This window comes from Triticum aestivum, chromosome 7A, assembly GCF_018294505.1.
Source record: "Triticum aestivum cultivar Chinese Spring chromosome 7A, IWGSC CS RefSeq v2.1, whole genome shotgun sequence".
In the NCBI taxonomy this organism is placed as follows: domain Eukaryota; kingdom Viridiplantae; phylum Streptophyta; class Magnoliopsida; order Poales; family Poaceae; genus Triticum; species Triticum aestivum.
In genome coordinates, this window is record NC_057812.1 from 617314608 (window position 1) to 617330168 (window position 15561).

General features: G+C 45.6%; 1 protein-coding gene across 9 annotated transcripts; it reads left to right on the top strand.

Annotated features, from left to right (window-relative positions):
* The first annotated feature begins 5992 nt into the window (after positions 1-5992).
* Positions 5993-15235, top strand: LOC123148679 (GATA transcription factor 20). 9 transcript variants are annotated; one of them, XR_006474055.1, is made up of 8 exons: positions 5993-6567; positions 6672-6785; positions 6894-7025; positions 7140-7252; positions 7329-7425; positions 10299-10432; positions 11836-14184; positions 14815-15235. XR_006474055.1 is itself a non-coding variant. In XM_044568175.1 (4 exons), the coding sequence occupies exons 1-4, from the start codon at positions 6148-6150 to the stop codon at positions 7254-7256; spliced, it is 783 nt and encodes a 260-aa protein (XP_044424110.1). In that variant the 5' UTR covers positions 5997-6147; the 3' UTR covers positions 7257-7428. The 9 variants fall into 9 exon arrangements, 1 of the variants encoding a protein (XP_044424110.1); XR_006474056.1 differs by having other exon boundaries at positions 11836-11943; XR_006474059.1 differs by having other exon boundaries at positions 10299-10427; positions 11836-11943.
* Positions 15236-15561: the final 326 nt, after the last annotated feature.

The following is a 15561-nucleotide window of genomic DNA, read 5'->3' on the forward strand; positions in this document are numbered from 1 at the left end:
GCGTAATGTCGGTCCGGGCCGCTTCGTCCAACAATACCGCCGAACCAAAGTATGACATGCTTGTAAGCAGTATGACTTATATCGCCCACAACTCACTTGTGTTCTACTCGTGCATATAACATCAACATATAAAACCTAGGCTCGGATGCCACTGTTGGGGAACGTAGTAATTTCAAAAAAATTCCTACGCACACGCAAGATCATGGTGATGCATAGCAACGAGAGGGGAGAGTGTGATCTACGTACCCTTGTAGATCGACAACGGAAGCGTTAACTTGGTTGATGTAGTCGTACGTCTTCACGGCCCGACCGATCAAGCACCGAAACTACGGCACCTCCGAGTTCTAGCACACGTTCAGCTCGATGACGATCCCCGGACTCCGATCCAGCAAAGTGTCGGGGAAGAGTTCTGTCAGCACGACAGGCGTGGTGATGATCTTGATGTACTACCGTCGCAGGGCTTCACCTAAGCACCGCTACAATATTATCGAGGACTATGGTGGAAGGGGGCACCGCACACGGTTAAGAATATGATCACGTGGATCAACTTGTGTGTCTAGGGATGCCCCCTGCCCCCGTATATAAAGGATCAAAGGGGAGGGTGCGGCCGGCCAGGAGGAGGGCGCGCCAGGAGGAGTCCTACTCCCATCGGGAGTAGGATTCCCCCCCTTTCCTAGTTGGAATAGGATTCGGGAGAGGGAAAGAGGAGAGAGAGAAGGAAGGGGGGGGGGGCGCCGCCCCCCTCTCCTTATCCTATTCGGACTAGGGGGGGAGGGGCGCGCGGCCCAGCCCTGGCCACCTCTCCTCTCTTCCACTAAAGCCCACTAAGGCCCATATACCTCCCGGGGGGTTCCGGTAACCTCCCGGTACTCCGGTAAAATCCCGATTTCACCCGGAACACTTCCGATATCCAAATATAGGCTTCCAATATATCAATCTTTATGTCTCGACCATTTCGAGACTCCTCGTCATGTCCGTGATCACATCCGGGACTCCGAACAAACTTCGGTACATCAAAATGCATAAACTCATAAAATAACTGTCATCGAAACCTTAAGCGTGCGGACCCTACGGGTTCGAGAACAATGTAGACATGACCGAGACACGTCTCCGGTCAATAACCAATAGCGGAACCTGGATGCTCATATTGGCTCCTACATATTCTACGAAGATCTTTTATCTGTCAGATCGCATAACAACATACGTTGTTCCCTTTGTCATCGGTATGTTACTTACCCGAGATTCGATCGTCGGTATCTCAATACCTAGTTCAATCTCGTTACCGGCAAGTCTCTTTACTCGTTCCGTAATACATCATCTCACAACTAACTCATTAGTTGCAATGCTTGCAAGGCTTATGTGATGTGCATTACCGAGAGGGCCCAGAGATACCTCTCCGATAATCGGAGTGACAAATCCTAATCTCGAAATACGCCAACCCAACATTTACCTTTGGAGACACCTATAGAGCACCTTTATAATCACCCAGTTACGTTGTGACGTTTGGTAGCACACAAAGTGTTCCTCCGGCAAATGGGAGTTGCATAATCTCATAGTCATAGGAACATGTATAAGTCATGAAGAAAGCAATAGCAACATACTAAACGATCGGGTGCTAAGCTAATGGAATGAGTCATGTCAATCAGATCATTCACCTAATGATGTGATCCCGTTAATCAAATAACAACTCTTTGTCCATGGTTAGGAAACATAACCATCTTTGATTAACGAGCTAGTCAAGTAGAGGCATACTAGTGACACTCTCTTTGTCTATGTATTCACACATGTATTATGTTTCCGGTTAATACAATTCTAGCATGAATAATAAACATTTATCATGATATAAGGAAATAAATAATAACTTTATTATTGCCTCTAGGGCATATTTCCTTCATTTATGATATAGATTGAAAGTAAAGATTGCAAAATAAAATAGATTGGAAACTTATATGATGGAGAATAGACTCGGGGGCCATAGGTTTCACTAGTGGCTTCTCTCGAGATAGCATAAGTATTACGATGGGTGAACAAATTACTGTCGAGCAATTGATAGAAAAGCGAATAATTATCAGAATATCTAGGTATGATCATGTATATAGGCATCACGTCCATGACAAGTAGACCGACTCCTGCCTGCATCTACTACTATTACTCCACACATCGACCGCTATACATCATGCATCTAGAGTATTAAGTTCATAAGAACAGAGTAACGCTTTAAGCAAGATGACATGATGTAGAAGGATAAACTCATGCAACATGATATAAACCCCATCTTTTTATCCTCGATGGCAACAATAGAATACATGTCGTTTCCCCTACTGTCACTGGGATCGAGCACCGCAAGATTGAATCCAAAGCTAAGCACTTCTCCCATTGCAAGAAAGATCAATCTAGTAGGCCAAACCAAACTGATAATTCGAAGAGACTTGCAAAGATAACCAATCATACATAAAAGAATTCAGAGAAGATTCAAATATTGTTCATAGATAATCTTGATCATAAACCCACAATTCATCCGATCTCGACAAAACACACCGCAAAAAGAGTTACATCGAATAGAACTTTGTATTGAGATCCAAAGAGAGATAAGAAGCCATCTAGCTAATAACTATGGACCCGAAGGTCTGAGGTAAACTACTCACACATCATCAGATGGGCCATGGAGTTGATGTAGAGGCCCTCCGTGATCAATGCCCCCTCCGGCGGAGCTTCGAAAATGGCCCCTAAGATGGTATCTCTTGGGTATAGAAGGTTGCGGCAGTGGAAATAGGATTTCATGGTGCTACTGGATGTTTTCGGGGTATATGAATATATATATATACATATATATATATATATAGGAGGAAGAAGTAGGTCGGTGGAGCGACGAGGGGCCCACGAGGGTGGAGGGAGCGCCCAGGGGGGTAGGCGCGCCCCCGCCTCATGGCCTCCTCGATTGTTTCTTGACATCCACTCCAAGTCCCCTGGATCACGTTTGTTCCAAAAATAACTCTCCCGAAGGTTTCATTCCGTTTGATATTCCTTTTCTGCGAAACACTGAAATAGGCAAAAAACAACAATTTGCACTGGGCCTTGGGTTAATAGGTTAGTCCCAAAAATAATATAAAAGTGTAAAATAAAGCCCACTAACATCCAAAACAGAATATATACTAGCATGGAACAATCAAAAATTATAGATACATTGGAGACGTATCAGTGGGTTGTGGCCTCCTCGGCCCACCTCCGGTGCCCATCTTTTGGTATATAAGTCATTTTGACCTAGAAAAAAAAATAAGAGGAGGACTTTCGGGATGAAGCACCGCCACCTCGAGGCGGAACTTGGGCAGGAGCACTTTTGCCCTCGGCGGAGCAATTCCGCCGGGGAACTTCCCTCCCGGAGGGGGAAATCATCATCACCAACAACTCTCCCATCTTGGGGAGGGTAATCTCCATCAACATCTTCAACAACACCATCTCCTCTCAAACCCTAGTTCATCTCTTGTGTTCAATCTTGTTACCGTAACTATAGATTGGTGCTTGTGGGTGACTAGTAGTGTTGATTACATCTTGTAGTTGATTACTATATGGTTTATTTGGTGAAGATTATATGTTCAAATCCAATATGCTATTTAATACCCCTCTGATCTTGAGCATGATTATCATTTGTGAGTAGTTACTTTTGTTCTTGAGGTCACGGGAGAAATCACGTTGCAAGTAATCATGTGAACTTGATATGTGTTTGATATTTTGGTAGTACATATGTTGTTATTCCCTTAGTGGTGTCATATGAACGTCGACTACATGACACTTCACCACATTTGGGCCTAAGGGAATGCATTGTTGAGTAGCAATTAGATGGTGGGTTGCGAGAGTGACAGAAGTTTAAACCCCATTTTATGCGCTATTTCGTAAGGGACTGATTGGATCCAAAAGTTTAATGTATGGTTAGAATTTATTCTTAATACTTTTATCGTAGTTGCGGATGCTTGCGGGAGGGTTAATCATAAGTAGGAGGTTTGTTCGAGTAAGAACAACACCTAAGCACCGGTCCACCCACATACCAAATTATCAAAGTATAGAACACAAATTGAACCAACATGATGAAAGTGACTAGATGAAATTCTCGTGTACCCTCAAGAACGCTTTGCTTATTATAAGAGACTGTTTTGGCCTGTCCTTTGCCTTAAAATGATTGGGCTACCTTGCTGCATTCTTGTTACTATTATTGTTACTTGCCCGTTACAAATTAACTTGCTATCAAACTACTGCTACTTACAATTTCAGCACTTGCAGACAATACCTTACTAAAAACTACTCCCTCTGTGAACAAATATAAGAGTGTTTAGATAACTACTTTAGTGATCTAAACGCTCTTATATTTCTTTACAGATGGAGTACTTGTCATTTCCTTCTACTTCTCGTTGGGTTCGACACTCTTACTTATCGAAAAGAGCTACAATTGACCCCCTATACTTGTGGGTCACCAGTCGGTACCAACGGGATCATATCGGTCCGCGGCACGGTCCAGACGCACTTTCTCCCGTAAACGGGAGACAAATGTGGGAGAGCTTTGCGGACGTCCGAACCGCTCCCAAGCCCGCTTCCAACCGCCCTGGGCCCTGGCCCACCATAAACCCCCACTCGCCCCTCCTGCGCTTTTCCTTTCGATGCACACGCCGCTTACCGCACCGCATTCATGCCGCCCCAGAGCACGGAGCGGCCATCATTGATGCCGCATTATGTGACCAACGGAGGGCGGAGCTGACCGCCGCGACCTCTCGGCAGCCGCCGTTTCAATGCGGACGCAGCTTCTCGAGGAACCAACTCCGGTCATTGTGCTGCATTGAAGCAGGATGACCGCCCCTTCGCCTGGCTTGACCGTGGCTATATAAGCTGTGCTCCGGCAAAGCACAGAGCTACAATCCCCCTCCCAAGCACCGACGCACTCTGCCTCTTCGTCACCCACCTCGTCAAGCCCTTCCTCCTCTCCCATCCCAGAGGCAATGTCGAAGTCATGATGCTCCGCGCCGATAGGCAGCGTCGGTGGAAGCTCTTCCTCCGGTGGTTCTTGGCGCCGTCATTGTCGCTCTTTAGGCCCTTCGGCATCCACGATGGATGGCTCCTCCGCCAAAGAGGAAGATCGTCATCTTCTCCGGTGATGAAGAGGACCAGACGCCGCCGCAGCAGCCGCCCTGACTCCTCAAGAAGATCGTCCGTTAGATCAAGATAATTATGGAGCGATCGCTCTGTTACATGGGCCCGTCACCGCCATCCCCGGCGCGCATCAAGGAGGAGTCGCCATCCCCACTGTGCCACCACACGAAGCGTGAGCTAGCGTCCCTACTCCATCCTGTGAAGGAGGAGCCGGCCTCGCCCCCGCACCGCCATCGCGGCGTCCGGATCGGACGCCGGGTCAAGGAGGAGCCGACGTACCCGCTGTGCAGTCGTTATGGCCGCATGGACGCGCCGCCACCGCCTCGCCGTCAAGGAGGAGTTGCTGCCCGCAATCAATAAGGCGTGGGGCCGCCTCCTCCACTACCTCGAAGGAGGCGGTTACGGCGGTGCCTCGGGCTTGAGGGCCGTCGTCTCCAAGGCGGAGTGCGCGGCGAGGTACAACCGACGCAATGCCGATCATCAAGAGTGACGTGGCGCCAGACTGTGTCCGCAACGACCCTGACCTCGTCGCCGCGTGACCATCCAGTTTCAACTTCAGTTAGTTTGAAATCCGCCCGGTTTGAACAAATTTCGTCCAGTTAGTTTGAAATTGTTGGCCGGATATATGCGGGCAGCATTGGATGACGGCCTTCTGCATCCATATCCTGGGACTGGTCCCCGTCATTGAAAATGTCCTTATTAATTATAATTAATGCTGTCCCTCAAAAAAAATATAATTAATGCTAATTAGCACGTGAGACATGCGCGCTCCATCCACCAAAAAGTGCAACTGCATTTTGGCACATCCGGGGACGGTGGGGTGACGGGGTTGGGACGCGACGCGTATGAGAGACGGGGACGGCTGAGGCCCACGACCAGTCGCCCCGTTGACGTTTCCATTTCCGCCACTCCACAGTCCACACCGAAATCAGATCCAAATCCCACCACACCAATCCATCCGCCCCCATCTCCATCCCCGTCGCCCGATCCGATCCGGTCCGGTCCCTCGCCATGGCACCGTCGTTCTGGGGCCCCGAGTTCCCCCCGCAGCCGGCGGCGGTGTTCGATGACCTCGCGCTCGTGGAGGCGGAGGACGCGTACGAGGACGAGATGGAGGAGGAGGGCGAGGGGGACGAGCAGCATGAGCACGGCAGCGACGGGGAAGTCGTCCCGATGGACATCGAGGACCTGGAGGAGGCGCATCTCTCCTGCGGCTGCGGCCGCAACCTGCTCACCCTGTGCTTCCGGGGCGTTGTGCACATCTTCATGTCCGCCTCCCCTGACAAGGTGTCGGAGGTGGAAGCTGCACTTTCGCTGCAGGGGCGATTGGATCCGGCGGACTCTACCACTGTGCCGCCCGCCGCGCGCAACACGCTCACCATGATCTTCCGGGGCCAGGAGTGCAGTTTCGACTCTGTAACCCCTGATGAGGTCCATCCCTTGTACTCTGCAAACTGTCTTCTCTGCCTTTTTTACGTGATTCAGTAGTCTCGGACGATGCTGCAAGGTGCTAGTGTATTTCATCGCTGTCGCAGGTGCAAGATGTACTTTTGTCGCTCGCGGGAAGGGAGCTGATGGTCCCTAGGATTGAGCTCAAAATGGAGTTCCTGCACGGGAGCTACGACTTCGACTCTGTATCCCCTGATAAGGTCCATCCCTCGAGTTAGCAAATTGTCTTCTCTGCGTGTTTCACACATGATTTAGTACTAGCCTTGAATGATATTGCAAGGTAGTAGTTTCTTTGATTGCCGTCGCAGTTGCAAGCTGCACTTCCGCTGCTGGGGGGAATGGATCTGACGGTCTCTACGGCTCTGCCATGTGCCAACAACCAGCTCACTGAACCCTTGATATGCTGGATCGACGTGTTCGACCCTGTATTCCCTGATAAGGTCCGTCTCTTGCCGTTTGCAATTAGTATAATTTTTCTTTCTCTGCCTTTTGTACGTGATTCAGTAGCCTTGAATGATATTGCAAGGTGGTAGTGTCTTTGATTGCTGTTGCAGATGCAAGCTTTACTTTCGCTGCTCGGGGGAGACGAGCTCAACCCAGGCATTGGTGGTGGAGCATCACCATCAATTCCATACAGACTATTTTTACAGTCTATAAACCATGTTTGGTAAGATTATGTGCTGGATGATTCACATGCGGCAGAGGTCGAATTTACCCTGCTTCAGAGGTTGAATTTTCCACAGTGGTGGCACCATTGATGAGATTTAGGGAGAAGCTGAAAAAGCAGGACTTTGTTAAGAAGATCTGTTATACTACTGTTTGGAAGAAACTTGCACTAAGGTTGGTATAGTTGTTGACTGGAAATTCCAGTAATTATGTCTCAAATGTTGTCTGTTGAAAATGTCTGAAATACTTTAAGTTTGTTGTGTTGGGAGTCGCCAAATTTGACAATATATATTGGAATATGCTACATTCCTTATGCATATTATTTTGCCATGATTTTCTTGGGAACATATGCACATGTAGCTTTTTTCTTAACAAACTCTGTTCAGTATGAAGATTGATTAACTGCCTCTAGTTGTTCTGGTCGCTTGATTAGTGTGTACCATGTCAAACATCACCGTTATGCTGCGATTCTCGTCAGTTGTAATACTAGTGTGGCACTTCTTTCTTTAGACATGGTTTCCGTGATCACGACATAGATTGCAGTATCCTGTGATATTCTTACCAGAGCCAAATGATTTGTAGTGTATCATATATAGCAATTTATAATTGTCAGGTTGTGTTACCACATCTGCACAACCATAGTTTTTTCTTAGAAAACTCTGTTCAGTACTCCCTCCATTTCAAAATGCATATTTGTAAAGTTTGACCAAGTTTATAGAAAAGCATCGACGTCAACAATATGAAAATAAATGTCATGATGGATGTGATGATATTGATTTGGTATTGTGGATGTCGATGCATTTTTCTTTAAATTTGATCAAACTTTACAATGTTTAACTTAGGATAAACTAATATGCAATGTATTTTGAAATGGAGGGAGTATGAACATTGATAAATTGCCTCTAGTCGCTTTATTAGTCACGTGTCAAGCATTACCAGTATGATGTGATTCTTGTCGGTTGCAATATTAGTGTGGCACTCCTTGATTTAGACATGGTTTCCGGGATCAATGTTTTTAAGGCGGTAAGGTGAGGCGAGGCTCTGGGGGCGCATCACCTTTTAAGCGCTAAAGCGTAAGGCGAGGTGACGCCTTAGACACATACATATACAATATATGGTAGCCAATTAGGCGATTTAACAACTAGCATTACAATAAATAAACTGTTACCAACGTCGGATGTAGCTCTCTAAATCGAACATATGGACTGTCAAGCTAGATCTTCCTCACTAAATCTGGCCAGAACCATACGTCCTAGCTGGATCGTCGGATGTAGCTCTTCTCTTGGGATCATTTGATAGACCATAAGCATTATCAGCCACAGGATCCATCAGAGCAGGGACACCTGGCTACTGGAGCAACACTGAGAGACGGTCCAATCAGCCGTCAAAGAAAAAGAGAGAAGAGACAAATCACTGGAGCAACCAGATCAAGCATGGGGAAGGAGAGAAGTGGTGGTGGGGCTGCTGCCTTGTGGGTGGATAAGCAGATTTGGGAGGAAACAGATGCAGAGAAGGAGCAGTTAAGCACATCTAGCTACACTGCTGGGAGAAGCAGAGCACTGGGAGAGGTGAAGAAAGAGCAGAGGAGGGCTGGGGAGAAGTGAGATGAGAACGGGAGCCACACCTTGCTGTGCCAGAGGAGGAGGGTGGGGGGGGGGGGGGGGAGGGAGGACCTGAGCCCAGAGAGGAGTGGCACAGAAGATTGGAGCCATGGAGGAAGAACCGCTGGCAAAGGTCAGAGAGCAGAGAAGGAATCCCTCTCGCGTGGATTGGACAATTTGTTCGATCCTCTCTCTCCCCCCTCTCCGTCTTGTACCTGTTCGCGCATGAGCCAGTCTTTCACGCGAAAGTTTCCCATGTGGGCCGCTCTTTCCGGCCTGAGAGCAGCGCATGGCGTCTGATCTGGCCCAAGGTGCCGCCTTGCTTGCCCAGGTGGACGATTCCGACGCCCTTTTGTCTAAGGCGCATGCTTCACGAAGCAGTCACAAGCGAGGTCGATGCCTTGCCATCTGAGGGCGATCTGACACCATAGCGTGGGTGATGCCTTAGGGAAGCTTTTAAAACAATGTCTAGGATCACTGCATTCTTACTAGAGCCAAATGATTTGTAGCGTATCATGTACACCAATTCCATTGTATTCATTGTCAGAATGCGTTACCATGATTAGAATCGCTCGATGCACATGACCTATGTGTGGTACCATTTTCTATCCGAACAAAATCTTAGGGTCGGCCATGCTTCGCAAGGGTGGGTTAAGCAAGAGATAGGCCCTCGAGACCACATTAAACCTCATAACTACGTCTAGTTCTAGCTAGTTCGTCATCTATTGCTCTTGCGTAATTAGTTGACCCCTTGAGGCATTGGGCTTCAGTTCTTAGCAAAATCACATTCATGCAAGTTTCAAAAATGCGTTGGGCGTAAATTCCTAGTTCTGCCTCTACGTAGAGCCTATATTGCCTAAGCGCATGCCTAGGCACTCTTAAAGACAGTAGCTCTGCTTCTGCCTAGCGTCTAGGAACGCTTAAGTGCGCGCCTAGCAGCTATTTTTTGGTTGAGCTGCATTCATTGTACGACACTTTCTCCATCTCTTGAATGAGAAGAATCAGTATTTCCCCAGAAAGGAATATCTATGAATTAATTTGGATGTTGCATTCTGTAAAACAGTCATTTACATTGCGTTCTGTTAAAACAATTTGTTGCGGTGCATCAGGTTAGAAATTCTACTCGGTTATCGATTTGGAATTAACCCTAGCAGTGTTAGTGATAATATAATTCTACCATAGTATTATATTTTTCTAAATTGTGTTAGAAGATATATTTCAGATATTTTAAATAATATATAAACAAAATTATAGTTTATGAAAAATCTAATAGTATAATGATACTACAATGTGGTACTGCTGAACAAAAAATCGATCACTGCCTTGTAATAACCTTTGTTTTAGATAAGATTATATTTGCTTGTTGGTGCTTCTTGACTAAGTTGCTTCTGAGTGATTATGCACAAGCACTATTAATATTTGTCATATTTTACTCTTTATTCATAGGATGCAGCGCAGTAGATGCCAATTTACATCTTCAAGGCCAAAACCTGATAAATCAGCATCCAAGTTGGTAACTCCAGATGGCTCCGCAAATAGGGAATTAGTGGAGGCTCGATGTCTGTCTGCTGCCGAGTAAGGTAATGGAATGTATTATGTTGTTATTTGTTTATATGTATTTAAAGTTTCCAGCAATATTTCTAGATGTTTCAAAAGAGGTTTTGTGTGGGATTTGGCAGCTATGCTTGAAATTAATTGCTCCAGTATGTCATTGTGGGTGTGAAAAAAGGAACACAATTTCTAGCAAATACTTAGTGCAGCTGGCTTCTACACATCATAGTTTATAATACTCCCTCTTCCAAAATACTTGTTGTGATACTAAAACCACGTCAAGTATTTTGGAACGGAGGGAGTACCTTTTTTTGTCTAGCTCATTTTTCCTGGGATATTCAGTTTTGTTTGCTTTGTTAGTTGTGTATATGGACTGGAAGGTATTATCTGATACCTAGCATACATGGACAGATGCTTCTTTCCATATGGTATTGGTATTGTTAGATCTTACCTTTTTGGCTTCTTGAGCATATGGGATTTTATTTGTAAATTGTGGTGATGGCTGTCTTAGAATTCTTTCAGATGCCATCACTGTGGTATTAATGCAAGGACCACTTGCTCCTTTGCTGTTTCCATTTCCACCATCCAAACTAAAAGCAGATCGAAATCCTAGGGTTACTACCCCCTCCAGGCTATCTCCATCCCCATCGTCCGATCTGGTCCTTCGCCATGGCACAATACAACAGCAAGTTGTACCGGCCTCGCCGGGGCCCCGAGCACCCCCTGCAGCCGGCGGAGGACCCGGAGGCGCACGCCGTGATTAACCACCTTGCGGTCATGGCGGCGGAGGCGGAGGTGGAGGCGATGAACGCGTACAGGGAGGAGCATGAGCAGGAGGTGGAGGAGGGCGAGGGGGATGGGCAACATGGGCATGGGGAGCACGGCGGCAAGGTGGAGGTCGTCCAGATGGATGCCGATGCCGTGGTGGCTGCTGCTGCTATGGCAGCGGCAGTTGTGGCGGCCACACAGTTGGACCTACACAGGGCAATGGTCTCTACAATTGGGTCGCACCCTTTTATGTGATGTATAAGCCAAATTATAAAAAAGGGCAGCCCGGTGCATGTAGCTCCCGCTTGCGCAGGGTCTGGGTAAGGGTCCGACCACTTTGGGTCTTTTGTACGCGGCTTTTCCCTGCATTTCTGCAAGAGGCTGTTTCCAGGACTTGAACCCGTGACCTCATGGTCACAAGGCAACAGCTTTACCACTGCGCCAAGGCTCCCTTTCTATAAGCCAAATTATAGTTCATGAGAAATATAATAGTATCGTGATTTTATGATATGGTACTGCTTTACAAAAGAAAGTACTGCCTACTATTCTGATGCTAAAAACCTTTTTTAGACAAGATTGTATTTTGCTTGTTTGTCTAGATTACCTCTGCACGCATTATGCACAAATACAATTAACGGTTTTCAGATTTTCCCTGTATTTATAGGATGCAGCGCAATAGAGACCAATACATCTTCAAGACCAAGACCTTATGAAGCAACATCAGAACTTGGCAACTCAAATAAGGGATTAGTGGAGGGTCGACCTCCGTTGGGTAAGTATTTTTTTGGCCTCGAACTCTTCCAAAAGTGAAGAAATCGTCCCTCAACTTCAAAACCACCAAAATTCAGTCCCTCAACTATTTAAACCGGATACTTTTCGTCCCTAATAACGTTTAAGGTGGTTTTACTGTGACGTGGACCCTGTTTTGACTAAAACGGGCCACGTGGGCTGGTTTTGACCTCCAGGTCAATCAAGTGACTAAGGGCACCCGCTGGCTCTCTCTCTCGCTTTCGCATTCTCTCGATCCCTTTTCCCATTCACGAACCCTAAATAGAGCGGTGGCGGCGGGCTGTGAGGCGTGGCTACGGCGGCGTGGCCTGCCAGTGATTGAGGCGCGGTGGTTGCTGGCTGAGCACGGTGGCTGTGGTGGTGGCTGCTAGGGCATGACGGCAGCGACCTTGAGCACGACCAGTTCTGGGCGGCGGCGGCGATTTAGGCAGCGGCTGCGGTGGTGATTCCCTCATGGGCGGCGGTGATTGAGGCCCGCGGTTGCTGGTTGAGCATGGTGGCGGCTGCGCTGTGAAATCCAGTTCATCCTTTACTGTCAATGTTACCTCCGGCCCGGCAAGTTCCCAAGTTGGCGGAAATTAAAGAGCAAAGAAAGTGCCAGCAAAACTACCAGACTAGTGCTTGTTTGCTGTTGTCTGTTCTTATGTCAGACCATGTGAGAATTCATGTTTGTCATTGATTCTAAGCTATATTCAGTACTATTTCCCTTTCCCATTTAGTACTTTGTCAGACTATGTTAAACTAAATTGGGTCGAGAATGTGTTCAGACTATTTTCAATTAAATTGTGTTCAGACTATGTTCAGCTAAATTCAGTACAATGCTCTGAAATGTCCAAACTATTTTCAGTTATATTCAGATTTTGATAAGCTATATTCAGTGCAAACACTTTCCTTTTCTCTTGGTTCTCACTTGTACACACGCGCACACACACTCATGCACAAACACTTAATTGATGTGGCAGTCAAAACCAGTGTATGTGGCCCGTTTCAGTCAAAACAGGGTCCACGTCAAAATAAAACCACCTCAAGTGTTATGACGAACGAAAAGTATCCGGTTTAAATGGTTGAGGGACGAAAAGTATCTGGTTTAAATAGTTGAGGGACTGACTTTGGGTGGTTTTGGAGTTGAGGGATGATTTCTCAACTTTCAAAAGACTTCCGAGGATGAAAAATTTACTTATCCCACCTCTGTCTGCTGCTGAGTGCTGAGTAAGTTAATAGAGGCCAATGTACTTTGCTGCTATTGGTTTATATGTATTTGAATTTTCCAGCAACATTTTAGATGCTTTCTGTGGGATTTGGCAGCTATGCGTTGAGCCGTTGAGAATCATTGCTATGCTTGAAATAATTGATCTAGTATGTCATAGTAGGTGCCACAAAAGAAACACGATTCTTGCAAATACTTAGTGCAGTTGGCGTCTACACATCATCATAGTATATAGTTAGCTTTTTTTAGTCTAGCTTGTCTCTTTCCTGGGATATTCAGTTTTGTTTACTTTGTTAGTTGTGCAAGCAGGATTGATATGGACTGAAGGCATTATCTGATACCTAGCATACATGGAGAGATGCTTCTTTCCATATGATATTGTTATTGCTAGTTCTTACCTTTTTGGTTTCTTAAGCCTCATCCCAAATCCAGAAGCCTGAGAACTGTGGTACACAGATTTTAAGGGTGAGTATCAGGAGGGAGTGGCTTGCTCATTAATAAATTCGGATGTCCTTGGCACCCTCGTCTCCATGGGAGATGTAAAGTTATCTTGGTCATGATCATCTTAATGATTTCCCGGGTTCCTAGTTTTTTCTTATTCCTATGAATCAAACACCCAACTCTACAAAATTCATGTGTTTTGTGATTCTTTATTTTGCGCATGCTTTCGTATCCTATTTTTTTGGTTTCCTGTTCTTAAGTTTTTTGAGTCCTGCGAACCAAGAGGCCCTTAGTGGGATATGGTTCTGTTCTGGTGGTGGCTTTGGTTACCATGTGCCTATGGAAGACCTCATTGGGCGAGGAGAGCTTGGGAAATTTATATCATGTGCCTATTGAAGGCCTCATTTGCCGATGAGTGCTCGGGAAAATGTATACCAAATTCATGAAAGGCAGAGATCATAGATGGGAGTCGACTTGATACAGACCTGGAAGTTGCTAGACGATGAAGACCTTCCCAAAATTGATGAGCAGGTTCTATGGAGACATGGCGGGGATGATCCTTACCAGTGTCTACTTGTAAGCTGAGGACACAAATCTCTCAGTATGTTGTGAACATATTATGATACATCAGTTTGATTTGTCCTCTTGCTGTGGGAGTTAGGATCATATTTGATTTTCTTTCTTGAGCAAGCAGTCAGCCAAAATCTTTTACCGCGTATGGCCGGCTTCTTTGTGTTTCATTACTCATTAACGAGATGAAACTTGTATATAAAAAGGTCACCTGTTTTGAATAAAAAGACAGAATCCCGGTATCTTATATGGAGTTGCCCTGTTCAGTTAGCAGCCTTCTTTCTCTCAAGCATATATGAAAGAAAGAAACCAACCACTGGGAAAATATAGCATGGAGTAGCTCCATAAGGAGTTGCCTATTATTCTTATATAACAGTTGTTTACATGTATTACACCAATGAAATTAGATAGAATGCTATAGTATTATGCTGTTCATCAATATATGATTAGTCCTGAACTTATTGTGTATGAAACTCGTGTGGAAACCTATGCAAGCACAAACCTGCCCCCGGAACATCCACCGGCATGCATGTATAGGCTCTAGATAAATTGGTTTACTTTACTTGGACAATGCAAGTTCCAGATTATCTTCCAGGCTTGACTCTTTGTATTATCTGCATCACTTGGCTTCTACAGCTGCGCATGAGAGGAACACATGAGTTCACAACAACATTGCTTACGGAAATATGGAAATTATGTCGTTCCTGGTACCGAGAAGCCAAGTAGTATAAGAGAGACATGAGAGGTGCCCTCCTTGTATTAGATTATCATATCAGTAGTAACTTACGCATGAACAATCATAGGTTGCCCTCTTGTATATTAAGTGTCTACACCACTGAAGAATGGAGGACATTCAGTGGGCGGCAGTTTTTGACGATTGTTATTTTATGGCGTGCGATTTTCTGCGTATTAGTTTTGAGCATTGTAATAGGGAAGCAAATAAAGTTGCTCAGAAACTTGCTAGATTAGCTAAATTTTCTGTGACTAGAGATTGTTTTGAGGAACCTATGAATGAGATTGTAACTTCTCTTATTAACGATGTAACTGTTATTTTCAATGAATAAATGCGATGTTTATATTAAAAAAAAGTATCTATACCACTGTGGTAGTTTTTGCTAACCATGGATAAAATGATGCTGGTGCATTCTTTTAAGGTCATCTTGTTTTTGAACTTGTGGCACACTTTATTCATATCAAATACGGAGTACTAAATGCAACATTACTATCAAGTTCAACTAGGATAATCTGCGGAGGATCACCCTTCCAAGAAATTACAGAATTAGAATCATAGAATTCCTAGCAAGCTTGTGCCAATACATTGAGCTAAATGAAAATGCTCATTCAGAGTAGCAGAATAAGGGCCCATGATGCCTAGAGGACTGG